The sequence below is a fragment of the Drosophila virilis genome, chromosome 2 (assembly GCF_030788295.1).
Source record: "Drosophila virilis strain 15010-1051.87 chromosome 2, Dvir_AGI_RSII-ME, whole genome shotgun sequence".
Taxonomy (NCBI): domain Eukaryota; kingdom Metazoa; phylum Arthropoda; class Insecta; order Diptera; family Drosophilidae; genus Drosophila; species Drosophila virilis.
This window is the reverse complement of record NC_091544.1, coordinates 6,970,408-6,986,533: the sequence shown is the minus strand read 5'-3', so window position 1 is coordinate 6,986,533 and position 16,126 is coordinate 6,970,408. Positions and strand designations below refer to the sequence as shown.

The 16,126-nt window shown below is 36.2% G+C and overlaps 2 protein-coding genes across 20 annotated transcripts in view; both read right to left on the bottom strand.

The window, feature by feature from the left end:
• The window catches only part of Dys (Dystrophin), a 157,856-nt gene extending 150,326 nt beyond the window's left edge, over positions 1 to 7,530 (bottom strand). For 12 of the 19 annotated variants that reach the window (XM_015171415.3, XM_070206694.1, XM_015171406.3 and 9 more), the window contains exon 1: positions 7,366 to 7,498. In XM_015171415.3, coding sequence (XP_015026901.1) covers positions 7,366 to 7,483 — 118 coding nt within the window. In that variant the 5' untranslated portion in view covers positions 7,484 to 7,498. Of the gene's footprint in view, positions 1 to 4,760; positions 5,029 to 6,203; positions 6,358 to 7,365 lie in introns of those variants that run through there. The other 7 variants (XM_015171414.3, XM_015171410.3, XM_015171407.3 and 4 more) reach the window with 5 other exon arrangements.
• A 4,562-nt stretch (positions 7,531 to 12,092) lies between these two features.
• Positions 12,093 to 16,126, bottom strand: part of LOC6629518 (IDLSRF-like peptide) — a 63,146-nt gene continuing 59,112 nt past the window's right edge. The window contains exons 4-5 of the mRNA XM_002054552.4: positions 15,260 to 15,458; positions 12,093 to 12,553 (exon numbers count right to left, since the gene is read on the bottom strand). Coding sequence (XP_002054588.3) covers positions 12,406 to 12,553; positions 15,260 to 15,458 — 347 coding nt within the window. The 3' untranslated portion in view covers positions 12,093 to 12,405. The remainder of the gene's footprint in view (positions 12,554 to 15,259; positions 15,459 to 16,126) is intronic.

Sequence of the window (16,126 nt, the reverse complement as noted above, 5' to 3'; positions counted from 1 at the left end):
AGAAAGTTAACTTGGAATGTTTCTAAAAAGAACGCAGCAAACAAAAAACTGGAAAAAAGTTGACTAACATCTTTTTCAGAAACTTAACTGAACTTTATAAGAACTAAAAAAACCTACCTACAGATTTATATAAATTCAATTTATTTTTTTTATAGAAGTTAAGATTAAAGATGGAATAAATGTCATTTAAAAGTTGATTTAAGTGTAGTCGATCCCATAGATAAATTTAATGCTAGTAAAGAAAATTTGCGCAATTATATAAAAGGATATATAAGGACTTGTACGGCGTATATTTCATTTGAGTCAATTTAAGTAGTTTTTTGAAATCAATTCCTGCTTTGCAGCAAAAGCCTGTCTGTGGCATCTGCTGCCCAGCTGGAAATATTGGCTTGTCTTTAATACCAACACCTTTGGCCGGGCGTAGAAATGTTTGCAGGTGCAAATATTTGCACTTCATTCGGTTCTCCTAGCGCTTATTAAAACCCACTTAGGCCGAATGGCTCTTTAGTGGCCGCGGGCAAAGGTACCTCAGGGTTTTGCTTCCTACTGCCTACATGTATACATATATATTTACTTTCATTAAATGTGCGCTCAGTTCTGAATCGAGCAGCTTTTGCCATTGCCTCCATTAAATTGATAGGAGTTTAAAGTCACAACATTTCCCAGCGAAGCGTGAGAAGACGCCCCAGTCATGTGTTATTAATTCATGCGATAGATTGCCTTGCGAAAATAAATGAACAAACAAACTCGACGATTACGGATACACGTACAAATAGATTGAGATACATATACAGATGCTCTCTTGTCGGTGGCATTTAATTTAAGACAATTAACTGTTTGCTTGAATTTGCCAGTTTCAAAGGAGCAGCAGCTCCCTAATTGAATTGACAGTAGCTTTGACCCTGGCCATGGAGCTGATGTTCGGTTTGTTAACCACATCTGTGTCCCTAATTCAATGGGTTTATCAGCATATATCTATTGGCCTCTGTATCAAGTACTTGACTTGCTATGCACAAATGAAATTTGCATTTATCATCAACAACTAACTAAACTAGCCAATTCGCCAAGTAATTCATCTATCAACTTATCTATTATCGCGCTAAAAGTGAATGCGATCTTTGGCTTTCGCGTGCCCAGCCCCCATCCCAGCTGCATTAGCTTGCGGCTGCAAGCTCAAGCCATGTAACCAATCAATCTGTATGGGCCGCAAGCAACGTGCGGGCACCACCCTTAATATTAATTCAATTCATCATCAATTCATCAAACAGACTTATCAGTCACATTAATCGTTGTTGCGTGCATCGAGGCGAATGCAAAGAAATTATATATGTGTTCATAAAAGAGAAAGGGAACTATAAACTGATATCGTTTCTCAGCTGCATACAACTGCACGTGCATGCTCTTGTCCGAACTGCCCGACTAGGAAATATCCTGCATGTCGATCGCAGCTGCGGCTCTTCTTTCAAAATTTAACACATACCTCGGTGCTTAGTGTCCGATCCTTATAAAATGTTCAGCGCTTAAACATGGCAGCCAAATGAGCGTCCAGTCAAGGCTTTAAGGAGGTATTCAAAAAGGTAAACATTCTGGTCAAAATCGTCTATAAGTCAAGAGATATGTTGAAAATACGGATTTCGATATCGATTTTCATCGATTTCATGGAAACTGAGTAAGTTAGCAATTGTTATTATCTGCCTAGATAAATGAAGGAGCTACATAGTCCCTCAGATCGACGCGACTTGACACAATCGTCTGGCCCTGAAGATATGTTTATTTAGGGGCGGAATTGGTGTCTTCTGTCTGTTAAACACACTTCCACAATTAGCCTTTATCAACGAGTTGAGGGTATAAACATGTACGTCAAAGTTGTAAATGATTAGACTTGCACTGCAGTCGATGATTTGTGACGCTTCAACGCGGTTTCTCGTACTTGTCTTGGCGTCAAAGTCAAAACGGGGATTCAAAGCCAATGGATACTTACATTTATGGTCAGGTGAGTTTTGCAAACATTCACTCAGAGTCGAGATGCGCACAGCTTTTGCTTTTACCTTGATTGCTTTGTCGCATTACTGAGCCATTCAATTTGCCTTATTGGGGTGGGCAAACTTTCTAATTAGACATTGTGCACATGAAAACACATGAAAACTGTGGGCGAGAACTTTCGTTGCCAGCTAACGATAATTTCTAGTAATGCCTGTTGACAGTCGGTTCAATGTTTATTTTCTAAAGGTGTTCATACGCTGCCCAGCTGTGTATTAGCTTAAAAATATGTACATGCATATGTAAATACTTGTACACATCTGTAAGTACGTAAGACAATGAAGAGTCACGCTCGCACACAATTACTGAGACAAGTTTGTTTCGGATAGAAGTCTACAAGCTCAAGTACTTTAGAGTGGGCCAAGCAAATACTAAACTCTCAATTGGTTGGGAAATTTGCCTTCTAATTTATAGGGTGCAAATATGCAAACATTAAAAAATAAATTCCAGAATAATGTTGGACTCCCAATAAACTTCTAGAATAAAGCTGTCCTTTTTAAAACCTTTCAGCTGCTAATCTCTCATAAAGAAACACCCAAAAAGACTCGGTAGTAAAAGTAGCGACTGTTTGTTTTTTTATATATAATCTATATATAAAAGTGCAGAAATTTATTTACGTTCGGCCAAATAAAAAGCTTTTTACTTTATTGTCTTGCCAAGTGGAAGGAAAGGCTTTAATTAGTGTGTAAACATGTTTGGGTTACGAAGCCATTAATTAGAGTGTAAGAAGCTTTGCCAGAGTAAAATGGCGACATCTGCGTATATACCTTTATCTATATAACTGTTTATCCTGACTGACTGACTGATTGGTGAGCAACGCACAGCCGAAGCCGCAAGAGCTGGGAAGACTGGGTTTTGGGCAATTCCACGCGTATGTGTGGAAAAATGGCGGAAAACTTTTGTATGAAACTTTTTTGTTTACCCTCCGATTAGTTTAAAACTCATTTTCAAAGAGATTTCTGAGAGAATTTATATTAAACGTGCCACGGGCAAGGCCAGCCTGCATAGACATAGGTCAAAATTGTCTACCCCCATTCGGTTAAGGTTCAAACGATCTTTACAAGGCCTGGCATCTAGATGAATTCGACATCTAAATCTGGCGACATTGTCCTTGGTACAAATTCATGCAAAAATTTAAATATTCTAAATAGACATAGGTCAAAATAACTCAACCGATCTGCTCGAGATTTGGTTCCTTGTTCGTGGTTTGGTCTTAAGTTCAATTTGGCATCTAAATCGGACGACATTATTCTTGCTTTTTAGGTTTTGTTCGATTTGCTTCTAACTTGTATTCCACGCCTCACATAAGTCAAACATATATATTTATGCACTCAAAATAAATGTGTGTATTAAGATGGCGAACAGAGCTCTTTTGGACAGCATAAATTTATAACATTAGTTATCCAAAATTGTGTGACAGCTTTTTTCGGCTGCGCTTAGCTTTAGCTTCTGCGCCTGCCAACACGCCCTGCGAAGCTGGTTAAATTAACCCCATTGACAAGAGAAACATGATGAAGGGAAAGAGGCAGAGAGGCGCTCGATACTCGTGCCCTCATTTGAGTTGAATTTTGTGGAAAAACAATTTCTTTGCACCAGCCCAGAGAAATGTCAGAAATAGCAGCCAGGCACGATTGCGACCACATGTTGCACACGCTCGGCACGGGCACACACCCCAATCACACACACACGCACACGCACACACACACACACATACATAGAGTGGGCATCTGCATTTCTCGCATAGCTCATTTGGCTGAGCATTTAATGATCAGACAACTAGCGGGCGTGGTCCAATTGCCGGCTCTGGCGGTTACGCTTTATAAACACCACAACAGTAATATTCAAATACACACACACACACACACACATACGTATCCCCTTTTGCCGCTGCGTAACCCGCACTCTAATGAGATCCGGCCGCTGTGAGGCTTGTGGGTAGAGTGTTTGGGTTTATCGGTAATTGAGACTCGATTTGGTATCGAGCCGCAACAATTCGCGCGTGTGTGGGTTTCAGTTTGGGCTGCATGCATACACATGCATATACCTATACACATGCACACACACAAACACACACACACATATGTATGCATGTATCTATGTCTCTGGTTTGTCTGCGACAACCAGCTGCTGGCGCTGTCTGCCGCGGAATGCGAATGCGCATTTGCATTTGGCTACACGTGTCCGTCCGTCCGTCTGTCTGTCTGTCCGACTGCGTTGAATGTGGAGCAGCTCACGCCCAGAAGAAAAATGATTACAAGTTGCAATTTGTTTGTGCAGCTTTTTTAATGGTTTTCCATTTGGTGTGGAGCTTCCTAAGTGCAGGCCGTAATTTGTTAATGATTACATGTCTAGCTACCAGATCATTAATTGAAATTCCCTGGCAATGTGATCATCAATTCTGATGATATCCAACCTGCGATCACTTAGCATTCAATACAGCAGCAAAAACAACAGGGTATGGGCAACAGGGAATATGGACAATATGCAAAAGGAGCAGCATACTTATCCTCGATCATGAAAAACAGCTGCGAATCGACAGCACATATTAAGTCGCACTCAACAAAAGGTAAAACTTTTAAAAATAAAGAAGAAAGGAAATAATAGTTCTCCCGAATAACTCTTGAGCTTGTCAGGAGCTAAAAACAAAAGTTTCGTAAAAAAAATGAGAATGTCCCAATCTTAAGAGATAATGTTTTTAGTTAAAGGAACCGTCGACTTACCTATTAAAATAGCTGGTTCCATTTTCGTAAGTCGCTTTTATTAAAAATTGTTTGGAATCCAAAACTTCGTTTGCGTTTAAAACACTTAATTTGCTTAATTCAAGATTATAAATGTAAAAATCGTTGAATCACATAGCCTTTATGTTTCTATCAAACCTCGAATTTTATTTATAGCTCTTTCGTTGGCATTCTTTACACTTTTTCGCTTGATTTGCTGTTTCGTAATATTTCGCGATAATTATTAAAAACAAGGGTGCGCCATGGATTTCTAAAAAGAAATTGTTTTGTAAATATTAGGTGGCAAATTTGATGGGAAAGAAGCAATAAAAACTGACACCTGCAGCGTACCAGCCTTGAATTTGATGTTTGCAAAAGCAAAATAAACAGAGAAAAAAAAAAATTAAAACCAAACACGCCGAAACAAACACACACACACACACATGCACATGCACAAATACGAAAGCAATACGAGCGAGCGAGCGAGCGAGCTGGCGAGAACAACAAACTACCGTTAAACGGCACAGGGCTATTGGCTTAATGAGTTTCTTGTTTGTTTGCATGCCATTTGTTGTTCGCTGGTTAATTTAACATGGTTTTTAGTTTGTTGTTTTTGTTGCTGTTTATTTATTTTGATAGTGCAGTCCGTTTTTTAGTTTATCAATTTGTGTATTTCTTATCGCAGCAAGACACAGAGAGAGGGAGAGCGAGAGAGCAGCACAGGTGGTTGCTTCACTTGCGCTCTTCCGTTCGGCTGCTCGATCAGAAAACAAACACCGGGTTGAAGCTAGCGGCATGGCTGGCAAATGGAACGCGTTGTAAATACGCCGCTCACATTCCAATAAGCACGCGCATGGAAAGGGAAAACCAGATATGAAACAGTGGAATTGTGGAACAGACAACAGTTTTACTGCCGCTAACTCTGCTGACGTCGCTGTTGCCGTCTCGGGTAATTTGTGAGTCAAAGAATCGGCCAGTAAAAACAACTACAATTTATGTGTTTGTGTGCGTGCATGTGTGTATGTATGATTTTGTATGTGTGTGTGTGTGTGTGGGAACAAGAAAAAGAGTTGAAGACAAAAATGCCAAAAAAAAAATTTGTTTTTGCGCTGCAACTAAACACACAAACGAATATGGCCCGTATCGAGCATTACTATATATGTGTATATATTTGTATATCACTTAAATAAAACACTTTTAAACACTTTATGATTTTAAATTGGTTTAAAACAACTTGTCGCCTGTTGGCAGCAACACAAACACTACACTTGAACTTGTTGCGTCGCAGCCTACGATGGCGTCAACGTCGGCGTCCACATTTAATTGAATTTTTGCACTGCCTTTGAGCCAAATCGTGCTGTGCGCACATTTTGATTGCACACGTTTAATTAAACATTTCGAGCCACTTTTATGGTTAATATCGCAAGGCAAAGCGGTGCTTCATACTCTTTTTATTGCTACCCTTTTGCGCTGCTTCTTCTTTGCCTTTTTGTTGTTTTTTTTTTCTTCTTCTTGTCTTTACCTCGAACATAAAACGAAAAACCGTCCGCGCACTTAAAACGAAGTTTCTCGCGCGACTGCGCTGTCGTGACTGTGCGATTGGAACAAACCGATCTTGAGAGTGAGCGACAGTGCTGGCTATTTTTGAGAAGCAGCAAAGTCTAGCTAAAAAGTCGCTAAAGCTGAACAAAAAACGGCCAACGATGTACTGGAATACACGAATTTGTGTGTAATTGTTGAACATATCAGTTAATTTCCTTAAATCTTATTGTTTCGCCTTTGTCATAGTACAACAACAACAAAGTTATTTGCAATGAAAACGGCTAGAAATATCCCACTTAAAAAAAGCTAGTCTTAACAGGCAACACTGAGCAGGCAAATGAGAGCGGGTACAAACTGTGCAGAAGAGGGTTCTGTTAACACGAGAGTATATTACCATTACACACTGTTATTCTTTGACCATCCAATACAATCAATTAATTTTTGTGTTATAAACAAATTTACGTGTATATAAAAGGTAATTAATGATTTGAAGATAGTAATACATGATTATAAATATATATATATTATTGTTGTTAAGTTATGCTATTAACGTTGAATTCTATAAGAGTATGTTAGCTTCGTTTTACTGTTGATTAACAGTTCCTCTCTGAGAGCGCACAGCAGCTCAAATGTTCCATTTTCATTTTGGCGCGTTGCATGGATCTGGCATCAAAATGATCAATTTAAATCGAATTGGAAATAATTGATAGGCACAGAAAAACAGAAAAAAGTCAAATTGGAACTGAACAATATTAAATATGTATACTTTCAGGTAATATTCATTTAAAATGATGGTAGTATATACATAGATAATAGAATACATTAATATAAGTATGTATATTTAAGTATTTACTTGTCTTATATGCATATATTACTGCCAGACTTTTCACATACTCTGCAAAAGCTTCAGCGCAACGGCATTTTATCAAAATTTAAAGCCACGGTAAACATAAGATAAGCGCAACAGGTGTAGACAGCTCTAATATGAACTGCCGCATACATACACCTATATTCATTGTATATGCATACTTAATTTAAAAAAAAAAAAAGAAAAAACGTAACTCACCCATCGTTTTTACTAGAAACTCATCGTAGTTCATCAAGGGCGGCGTTGTGGCGCCCTGTACAATATCCAAGAAATCCTCCTCGCTGTAGACTGAATCATAATCGCTGGGATCGTGCATGGTTTGTATCTAATATCTTATAGCTTTTGGTTAACCAAGCGAAATATATCTGTCTGAAATATCTATCTATCTGAATTATATCAATTCTTCCTAATAAAGACGATCACATACTTTTGGGCATCTCGGAAAATATAACCGCTTGTTTGCACCTGCGACGCCTACGGCTCGATCACGGACACTACAATTACTGGAGTATTAGCTGTTATCAACACTTTCGCTTTTGTAGAGCATTGGATTGACACTAGGTAAAAATCATTTAGATTAATTACATCGCACAGTGCATCAGCGTGAGCCAAAAGCCGACCTTTAATAGCGCCCACCTGAACCGATAACCGAATGCGCTAAAATATGAAGTACGACTAACGCGACAGTCGCCGAGAGCCTCTAATCAACGGCGAGTAAATAAAATTTCTACGAAGGCTATCATAAGCACAAATGAGAAACGCAATGCAAACGTCTCCCAACTGATTAGAATACTTATAAACATTTATTATTTTTTTTTTTTGAATACAGAAACGAAACGTTCTATTTGCAAAGAGATCGCACAGAAAACGCTCTCAGCTGTTAACTTAGATGCTTTCATAATGTTCCTACAAGACTGTCTCCCTCACGCGCGCTCTCTCTCTCTCTCTGTCTCTCTCTCTGTCTCTATTCACTTGTTTGGGCGAAAGTAAAGGTGGAAGTGTGGGAGAATCCGAACCGCCCGGCCCGGAACGCCGTATCTTATCGCTCGTCTTGAATTCAAACTTGTTTCATGCACGTATCGAAACAAGTAAAGCCCATCAACAGCTTACTGATAGCTCCATTTTAAATTAATTATTGCTCGACAATAGTTGGATTCTCAAAAAGATATTTCAAGAAAACAACAAAGTTCTAGATTAGCGATCACTGTTAATCATGCTGTATGATATAGTGATCCAGCCAATTTAAGCTCATGCACGGCCTGCATAAAAAGTCAGACAGAACTTTTGTATTTTAACTCAAAATTGAAGCCTTAATCAGAACTCTAAATCATATAGCTGCCATAGAAACGATCGGTCGAAAAGTGGATTCTTATATGAAAAAATCTTTTGTTTAACAAGATTTCTTGACCAAACTTGGAATTTATTATTTTTACTATGTTGCTCAAATATATGCAAAATCCCTACAGCATCGGAGCACTATATCATATAGCTGCCATAGGATAGATCGGTCGAAGATTAGGTTGTTGAATAAAAACCATTTTTGTTTTTCAAGATAAGTTGAACAAACTCGCCATTTATAAGTTCTACTATGTTTCCAATCTTACATCGGACTACTATATCAAAAAGCTGCAATAGGAACAATTGGTCGAAAATTAAGTTCGTTTTGTTTTGCAAGGTTGGGTCTGCAAGGGTATTAGAACTTCGGCGTGCCGAATATAGCGCTTTTTTCTCGTTTTTGTTTGCTTTGAAAGCCTTTTTTGTTAAGTAAAACAATGTAATTGTTTTTAAAACAGCACACCAAAGAAATAGCTTCATTGGAATGTTCAAAAATTGTATTTAAGTTTTTGTTGCATTTCAATCTATATTCATATACACATAGAATTTAGTTATTTATTTAAATTTGTTTGTTTGTTTTTTTTTTTTTTCAATATACGATATAATGTTTTGTCCGTTTGCAATTGGATTCAAGTTTGGTTTTAATTCAATATTTTTATTTGTTTTTATTTATTTTATTTTATTTTATTTTTTTTTTTTGTGTGATTTTTGAAGAGTACTTAACTCTTGTTTGCTGCAATAGTTTTGCTAACACTGTGTCAGATATGTTTATTGGTAATTCTTATTGAGATACTCTATGCATGGGTGCAACTATTTCATGCTGTGGTAAATGGAAAGGAAAATATCAAATTTGTTGTTGTTTTTTTTTTTTAAATTTGCGGACTGCTTTGTAGAATTGCTTCAGCATTTTAATTTGTTTTGGGTCAGTTTTGGGCTTAAAACACTGAATCAAGTTACAAAGACGATTTAAGAAAAAAAAATACACATTAAGAAAAAAAAAGTAAAATTAAGAATATTTAAAGTGAATTGGTTTGGTAAAGGTTTATGTTTAAGATTATTTCTTTCTTTTTGTAAATATATATTTGGAATTTGCTTCGCTTTTGCTTCGTTTTCTTCGTACGCATATTAAATATGTTTTCATTAGTTTATTGATATGTAGCATATTTGCTTAATTTAAGACTTTAATCCGTTTTCTATTTGCCGTATTTCATTAACGTTGTTTTTTTTTTTTCATTTTTTTTTTTTTTGGTTTGTAGCGTTTTTAAACATCGATAGCGAATTCGCTGATATGTATGTGATATAGTTTCGTGGCTTACTTATAATATCGTATATATAGTAGTACTAAGGTTTGTATAATAAATGTTAAAATTGTTCAAAAATATGCACAAAGAAACGCATAATTGTTGCAAAATTGCAAAGATATGTATGTGTATGTTAGCCGTTTTGATAGTTTTCGAGTAAACGATATATAAAAGTGTTGAATCATTTGTTATATATAACAATAAATATGCCAAATGCTATAATTGTATTCATAAAAAATAATCAAATTATCACTTGTAGTAGTTTTTTTTTGTTTGGTTTTTTTTTTTTGGGTTTTTTTTCCAACTTGTTCGCGTTCATCGTCCATTTGCATCCATATGAAATATGTAGCTTGTCTCTTTATTTACACGGGGCATATACACATGCATACATACATACACACATTGTTAGGTGTTATGTATGTGTTCATACTAATATTACTTTTATATAAGTTGCTTGTTTATATACTTACATTAATATACGTGTATTATTTTTATATATATATATATATATATATAGTTCAATGGATCTGTTGTTTTTATTCTTCTTTTCATACCACTCTTAATTGAATCTTTGAATCAGGTTTCTATATATTGATGTGTACACATAAGTACGTCTTTTTAAGCATTTAAATAGACAATAAGCAAATAAAATTGTTTTTTCTAGCAAATAGTTGGTTAAATACGCGTTTCTACCAGCTAATTCAAGGTACTTATAACTCCATTATTAAGTGTTTTTTGATTTTTTTTTTTTAGTTAGTTTTCCTTTAGCTATCTGCTTGTGACGACATTAAAACGTTGGGTTCGATACTTGATTTGAGTTGGACTGAATTGTCTTAGAGCACATCTCTCGTTTGGCATGTGCTTAGTTACTTTCACTGCGTATTAACAATTCCGTGCTCTTTCTTCTCATATTAATCCGAAGGGGCCTAGACATAAGCTATGTGGGTGGATTACATTTTCTTGCGTATTAGACAAAGATACAAATTTAGATTAGGGCTAAATATAGTTTTAGAAGTCAATTTTGTTCTTGGTTTTCCAGATAATATTCTTATATCTTTTTTTTTCATATCGGTTTGAGGGTCAGTTTTTGAGTCATGAACAAAATTGGCTGCTAAAAACTGTAATCTCATGAGCTTCATTTTGGTTACTATACTTTTTTTTTTTTTATATATATATATATTTATTTGATTTAATTGGTTTATTAATTGATAGATAGGTCTTGTGCTAAAACGTTTAATAAGCTAACACACATTTTTTCTCAATTTAAGCAAGGTTAATATTGTGATAAGAATGTTTATTTATCTACCAGTTGTTTAACTAGTTTCCAAACATTTAATATTTGCAAATTATGCAACTTGACAATTGTGTGTGTTTTGTTTTTCAGCTATTGCATTGTGTACAGTAGCCCGACATTTGCGATTATTTATCTTACTATAATAATAAATATATATATATGTATGCGTATATATGTATTTCGCATAGTTGCGAATTGAAACATTGAATGCTTGTCTACACGTCTTCAATTGAACAACAATAGCTGCAGGGCTTGCTAGTGGTTTATACTCTAAGCTCTAGACGATATGTCCCAATATCTATATACTATATAAATAGACAAAAAACTGTGTGTATATAGAAAAGAATTTTCAAAAAGTTAAACATACACTTGTGGGGTCGATATTAAGCATTATTTCTTGGAAGGTTCTGTACTGATAGCCTTGGTTTCTTTGCCGCTGAAACGTACAATTTTTGTAGGATTTCTGCTTTGAGTGAATACCTTGAGTGTGTTTTTGGGGGATTGAAACTAGATTTGTTGTGAGGCCTCTTGAAACACTTACAAATACACATTTAAGAAAGATATCATTTTATAAATATTTATATATATATTTTTTTGGGTTTTTTTTTTTCTTATTCTTTTTGTTTTCTTTGTTTTCTTTTGCCGAACGATCCCGCTTCTACATTTTGCTTTTACTTTTGCGTGAATTATTTTTTGTAATGTTTTCAATTGTCTTGAGAATTTGATTTAGTTACTGAAAGATGCGCGTTAATTTTCTCAAAATTTGACGAAGTTTACCAACACAAACGAACTAAGAGCTAAGAATGCAGACCGATTGAAAGAGCGCAGAAGAATTGGGAGAAAGTTCTTGATATAGTAGAGAAGCCGTTTAAACGTCATTTTGGTATATTTTTGCAATTGACCAACATATTTTTGCAGAGTAGCGTTTTTATTTTTTTTGGTTCTTTTGTAATATTTTTCATTTTTTTTATATTTTTGTGATTTTTTTTCTAAAAGAGATGTTTGAAAATTGAAAGAAAATCAAGCGTTGGACAGGCAAGAAACAGCATAAAACCAAGGAGTATATTTTGGAAAACTAATAAAACTGTGAAAGTTTTGAGAAAATATCAGATGTACGAGTGTGTTCGTGTACGGATGTGTGAGTGTTTTAATCGTGTGTATCGATTTATATTGCTGAATGTAAAGATTTAATGCAACACCTTTCTAATAATTGTAATTATCATAGGGCGTGCCCAGATATGAATAGAAATTAGGATTGATGGGCTGTGCGTGTGCATAATAAAATCCAGAAGCCGGATCCGGCGCTACTCAGTCAAGGAAACCGGTATTGACCAATTTCTCCAAAAAGAACTTCACATCACCCAGTTCCGAGTCCTTGATGCCAAGCGACTTCAACATGCCAAGATCGCCATTCTCCACAGCCATAAAAACGGAACGTAAATGCTCCAAGTCAGATCTGCAAAAAAAGTGTATTCAAATGCAGTTCTTTTCTATTTCAATCACACATAAACACTGTCATAGACCGCTTTAGATATATCGAGATGACTTCTCGTCAATGTAGGTCTAGCTGCTGTCAAGGCTCGTTAATAGGGTACAGGTAAATCATCAGGTCATGATGATAATAAAAGCAAAAGCTCAAGCTTATAAATATTGTTGTTTTTGTCTTTACTCTTTCACCTTTTTTCCTAGTGCTTATGTCCTCTCTAGAAGTAAGGTACGCTCAATGGAAAACCACAAATGTCTGTGGGCATTTTCAAATCTACCAAACAGCTGAATAAATATGTAGGGCATATTGGACTTATTTACAAAAAGGCCATTTTTAAACGTTGGCTTTAGATGTTTTGTTTAAAATTGCATTTCTAAAGGTCATAATGGCAGCTCTGCTTCTTGAATAAATTTTTTTTGTTCCACCTTCATTGGAATTTGTAGGGCATAAATATTCCATCGAAATGTTTGCATAACCAGGAAACGAAAGACTTTTTAGTTTAAAATGGATATTTTGCAGGAATGGCGTGAAGTGTATACAAAAAGTAAAGTATTTATTTACTGGCAAACCTCTGCAAAGTTTCTGGGCTTCAAATATGTCTATGAAATCCGACAGTCTGTATCTATATATTCCACCCACTTCAGTTCAGTGGTGTGAATTTCAAAAAATGTGAAACTTTTACTAGGTGAATCCTTAAGCACGAAGCTGAAATATTAAGAACAACTTTTGACTCTCATTTTTTCTCTCAGCCGGGTTGGTTCTGGTGAAACACGTCTCATAAGTCCTTGTAAATGTGTTTGATCCAAAAACTTTGGCCACCTTAAAAAAAAGGCCAACCAGAATGGTCTCGACTTTGCGAAATGGTGTGAATTTTCGCCAAGATCTTGAATGCTTTAATTTGTTTTATTATCTCTCAGAACCTTCTGAGCCAAGCCAAATACTGCGGAAAAAGGTATAGAGATCTTTGAGTATAACTTTGAAGTTGCCCAGAAAGTGAAAAATGTTGAAAACCTCATGATCTCGTGCACTTACTTCAAGTAAGCTAACAGTTTTTTTAGATGAACTAGTACGTTGCCTTCGACAATTGATTGACATTCTAACTAATGCTTCTCTATCGGAATGGTAAAGCCCGAAAGAATACAAAATTTAAAAAAAATCCTTGGAAAATGTAATTACTTAATTAGTTGATGTTGAAGTACATGCGGCCCGAGCCCATATCCTGCCCGGTCGCAAGCTTTCGGCTGGGGCACGATTAATTGAGTTGATGAAATTTTATAAGTACCAGCAAACGAGGAGGAGCAGCCGCACAGAGAGCAGGTCTACTAGTTAGGCTCGAGAGTTGTTGCCAATTAATCAGCCTGTTTGTCGGGGCTCTTTATGGGACTAGCTTGTCCACAATTAGCTACACTTCAGTTAATTGTACGACCGAGCGACTGCCATTTTTGGGCAAATCTCATTGCTATTGCTGACGTTTTGTGGTTAGCTTTTATTATTCTAATTTAATGAAAATTTCCCCCAATGGCTGCTGAGGTCGGTATGTAACAGGCAGAAGGAGTATTTGCTGGTATATAATAGATACATATATATATATTATCTATATATTCCTGGCTAGCATAAATAGCCGCTAGAACTAGAGATACCAAAAAAATACAAATGCAAAATATTTTATTTAATACAATTAATCCAGTTGCAGGCTTTGAATGTAAATTCCTAGCTCTTAGTATCTGCACACATTTGAATGACATACTTAAAGCTTTAAAATTTTCATTAACATCGGATCATGATGAGAATTCAAGGCCAGTTTAAGCACATTTGCATTGCAGCCTGGGAATCTTCAAGTCGGGCACACCCGACTGCAGCGCTCTTACTTGTAATTTTAATGCCTTTGCTAAATAATCGTTTATACAAACAACGGGACATGCATGTGGAAATATGCAAACTTTAAATAAGCATAAGCTTAATTATAAAAGATTCTGTTATTGTAAAGGCACGAGCACTAGATACCTTAGTATTTTAATTTAGTCAAAAAAACGAATATGAAAGCCTCGAAAAAAACAATGTATATATACATATGTATAAATATATAAACGACCTTCATTCCATAACTATGTTGGCACGACATTCTTCGACCCTTCTTAAACATTTTTATGGGCACAGGGTATAATGTAGGGATGAAGTCCTTAAAGCCCGTGTGCAAAACTGTCAACCATAGAAAAAAGTATTCAAATAAAGAACAGACACAGACAAAAAGCAAACAAGCAAAAGGGTAAACATACGATATTTTAAAATTTCATAACTTGTTTGTGGTGGAGCGCAGAGAACTATAAAAGCGGTGTAAAGGACACACGTATATTTCAAGAGAATCGCCAAGGACGCTGCTGGATATGTTGTACAAAACACCAGACCTGGCCAGTGAGACAGGACTGGGGTGCACACGAGCAGAAGAAGCGCAGCCTTGCCATTGTAAAGCAGCAGAGGGAAAAACTACCAAAAGTTAAAATAGCTTTGGGGTTGTGTTAAGTTTATTTAAGAGCTTTCATTATTTATATGGGATGCTGTGCTACTGGAGGCACTAAATTAAAATTGTTCTACATCTACCAAAGGGTTCCAGATAACAAACTAAGCGCATGAATAGCGCCCCAAGCATTGGGAAGGGACTCAAGTTTCTGACCATACCTCATTAGGTGCAATGCGGCTCCAAAGTCCTCAATCGTTTGCGATTCGCTCAAAGCGATGGCCACCTTTTCCACACCGCCCAACGGGGAGAGGGCATCACGTGCCTTGCTGCCAAAAAGTTTCTCCAGATAATTGGGTCCATGTGAGGCGATTAGGCTCTGCAAAAATGATGCAGTCTCTTCGACAGGTGGGCGTTTGGCTGCAAGTAAAAATAAAGGCAAGAACATTTTACAAATTGCTTATAATTAACCCGAGGCACGTGTTGTATGTTAAGTGGCAACAGGAGGGTCATAACACTCATATCTCACGAGACTAGTTGCATCCGTTAGGCACATGCTGTTGAAAGAGCCAAACAGAAAGGGAGAGCGTTGGATAGAAAGTGAGAGAGACAGAAGTATAGATAAGTTCATTGACAGCCTTTCAATTTGAATTTTGTCCATTAATTTTAATGTTGCAACAACAGCATAATGTGTGCTATCAGCATTAATTAATCGCCTGGCTTTTTGCATACCAGCTCCTGCATATTCCAGTAATCTAATCAACATTATAATCAATTATTCAATATTAATAATAAATGCAAAACTAATGGCACATGCAGAACTCATGTTAAATAATTAAAGAACACGTTCTGGCTTTTACTAAAATTGTTTTTCCTGACTGATTAACTCTGGATTGCACTTTTCGACGTCAATTTAAAAAACTGCTTTTTAAATTGTATAAATCTACTTCATGGAGTGAAAATGTTGTTTCAACAGTTTAATGGGTGGAAAAGTTGTGTTTACAGTTTAAATATGAAAACTTGGCCCGTGCGAGAGCACATAATATGCTTTTATACCAACCGCCTTACTATGCGATTCTCATTATTTA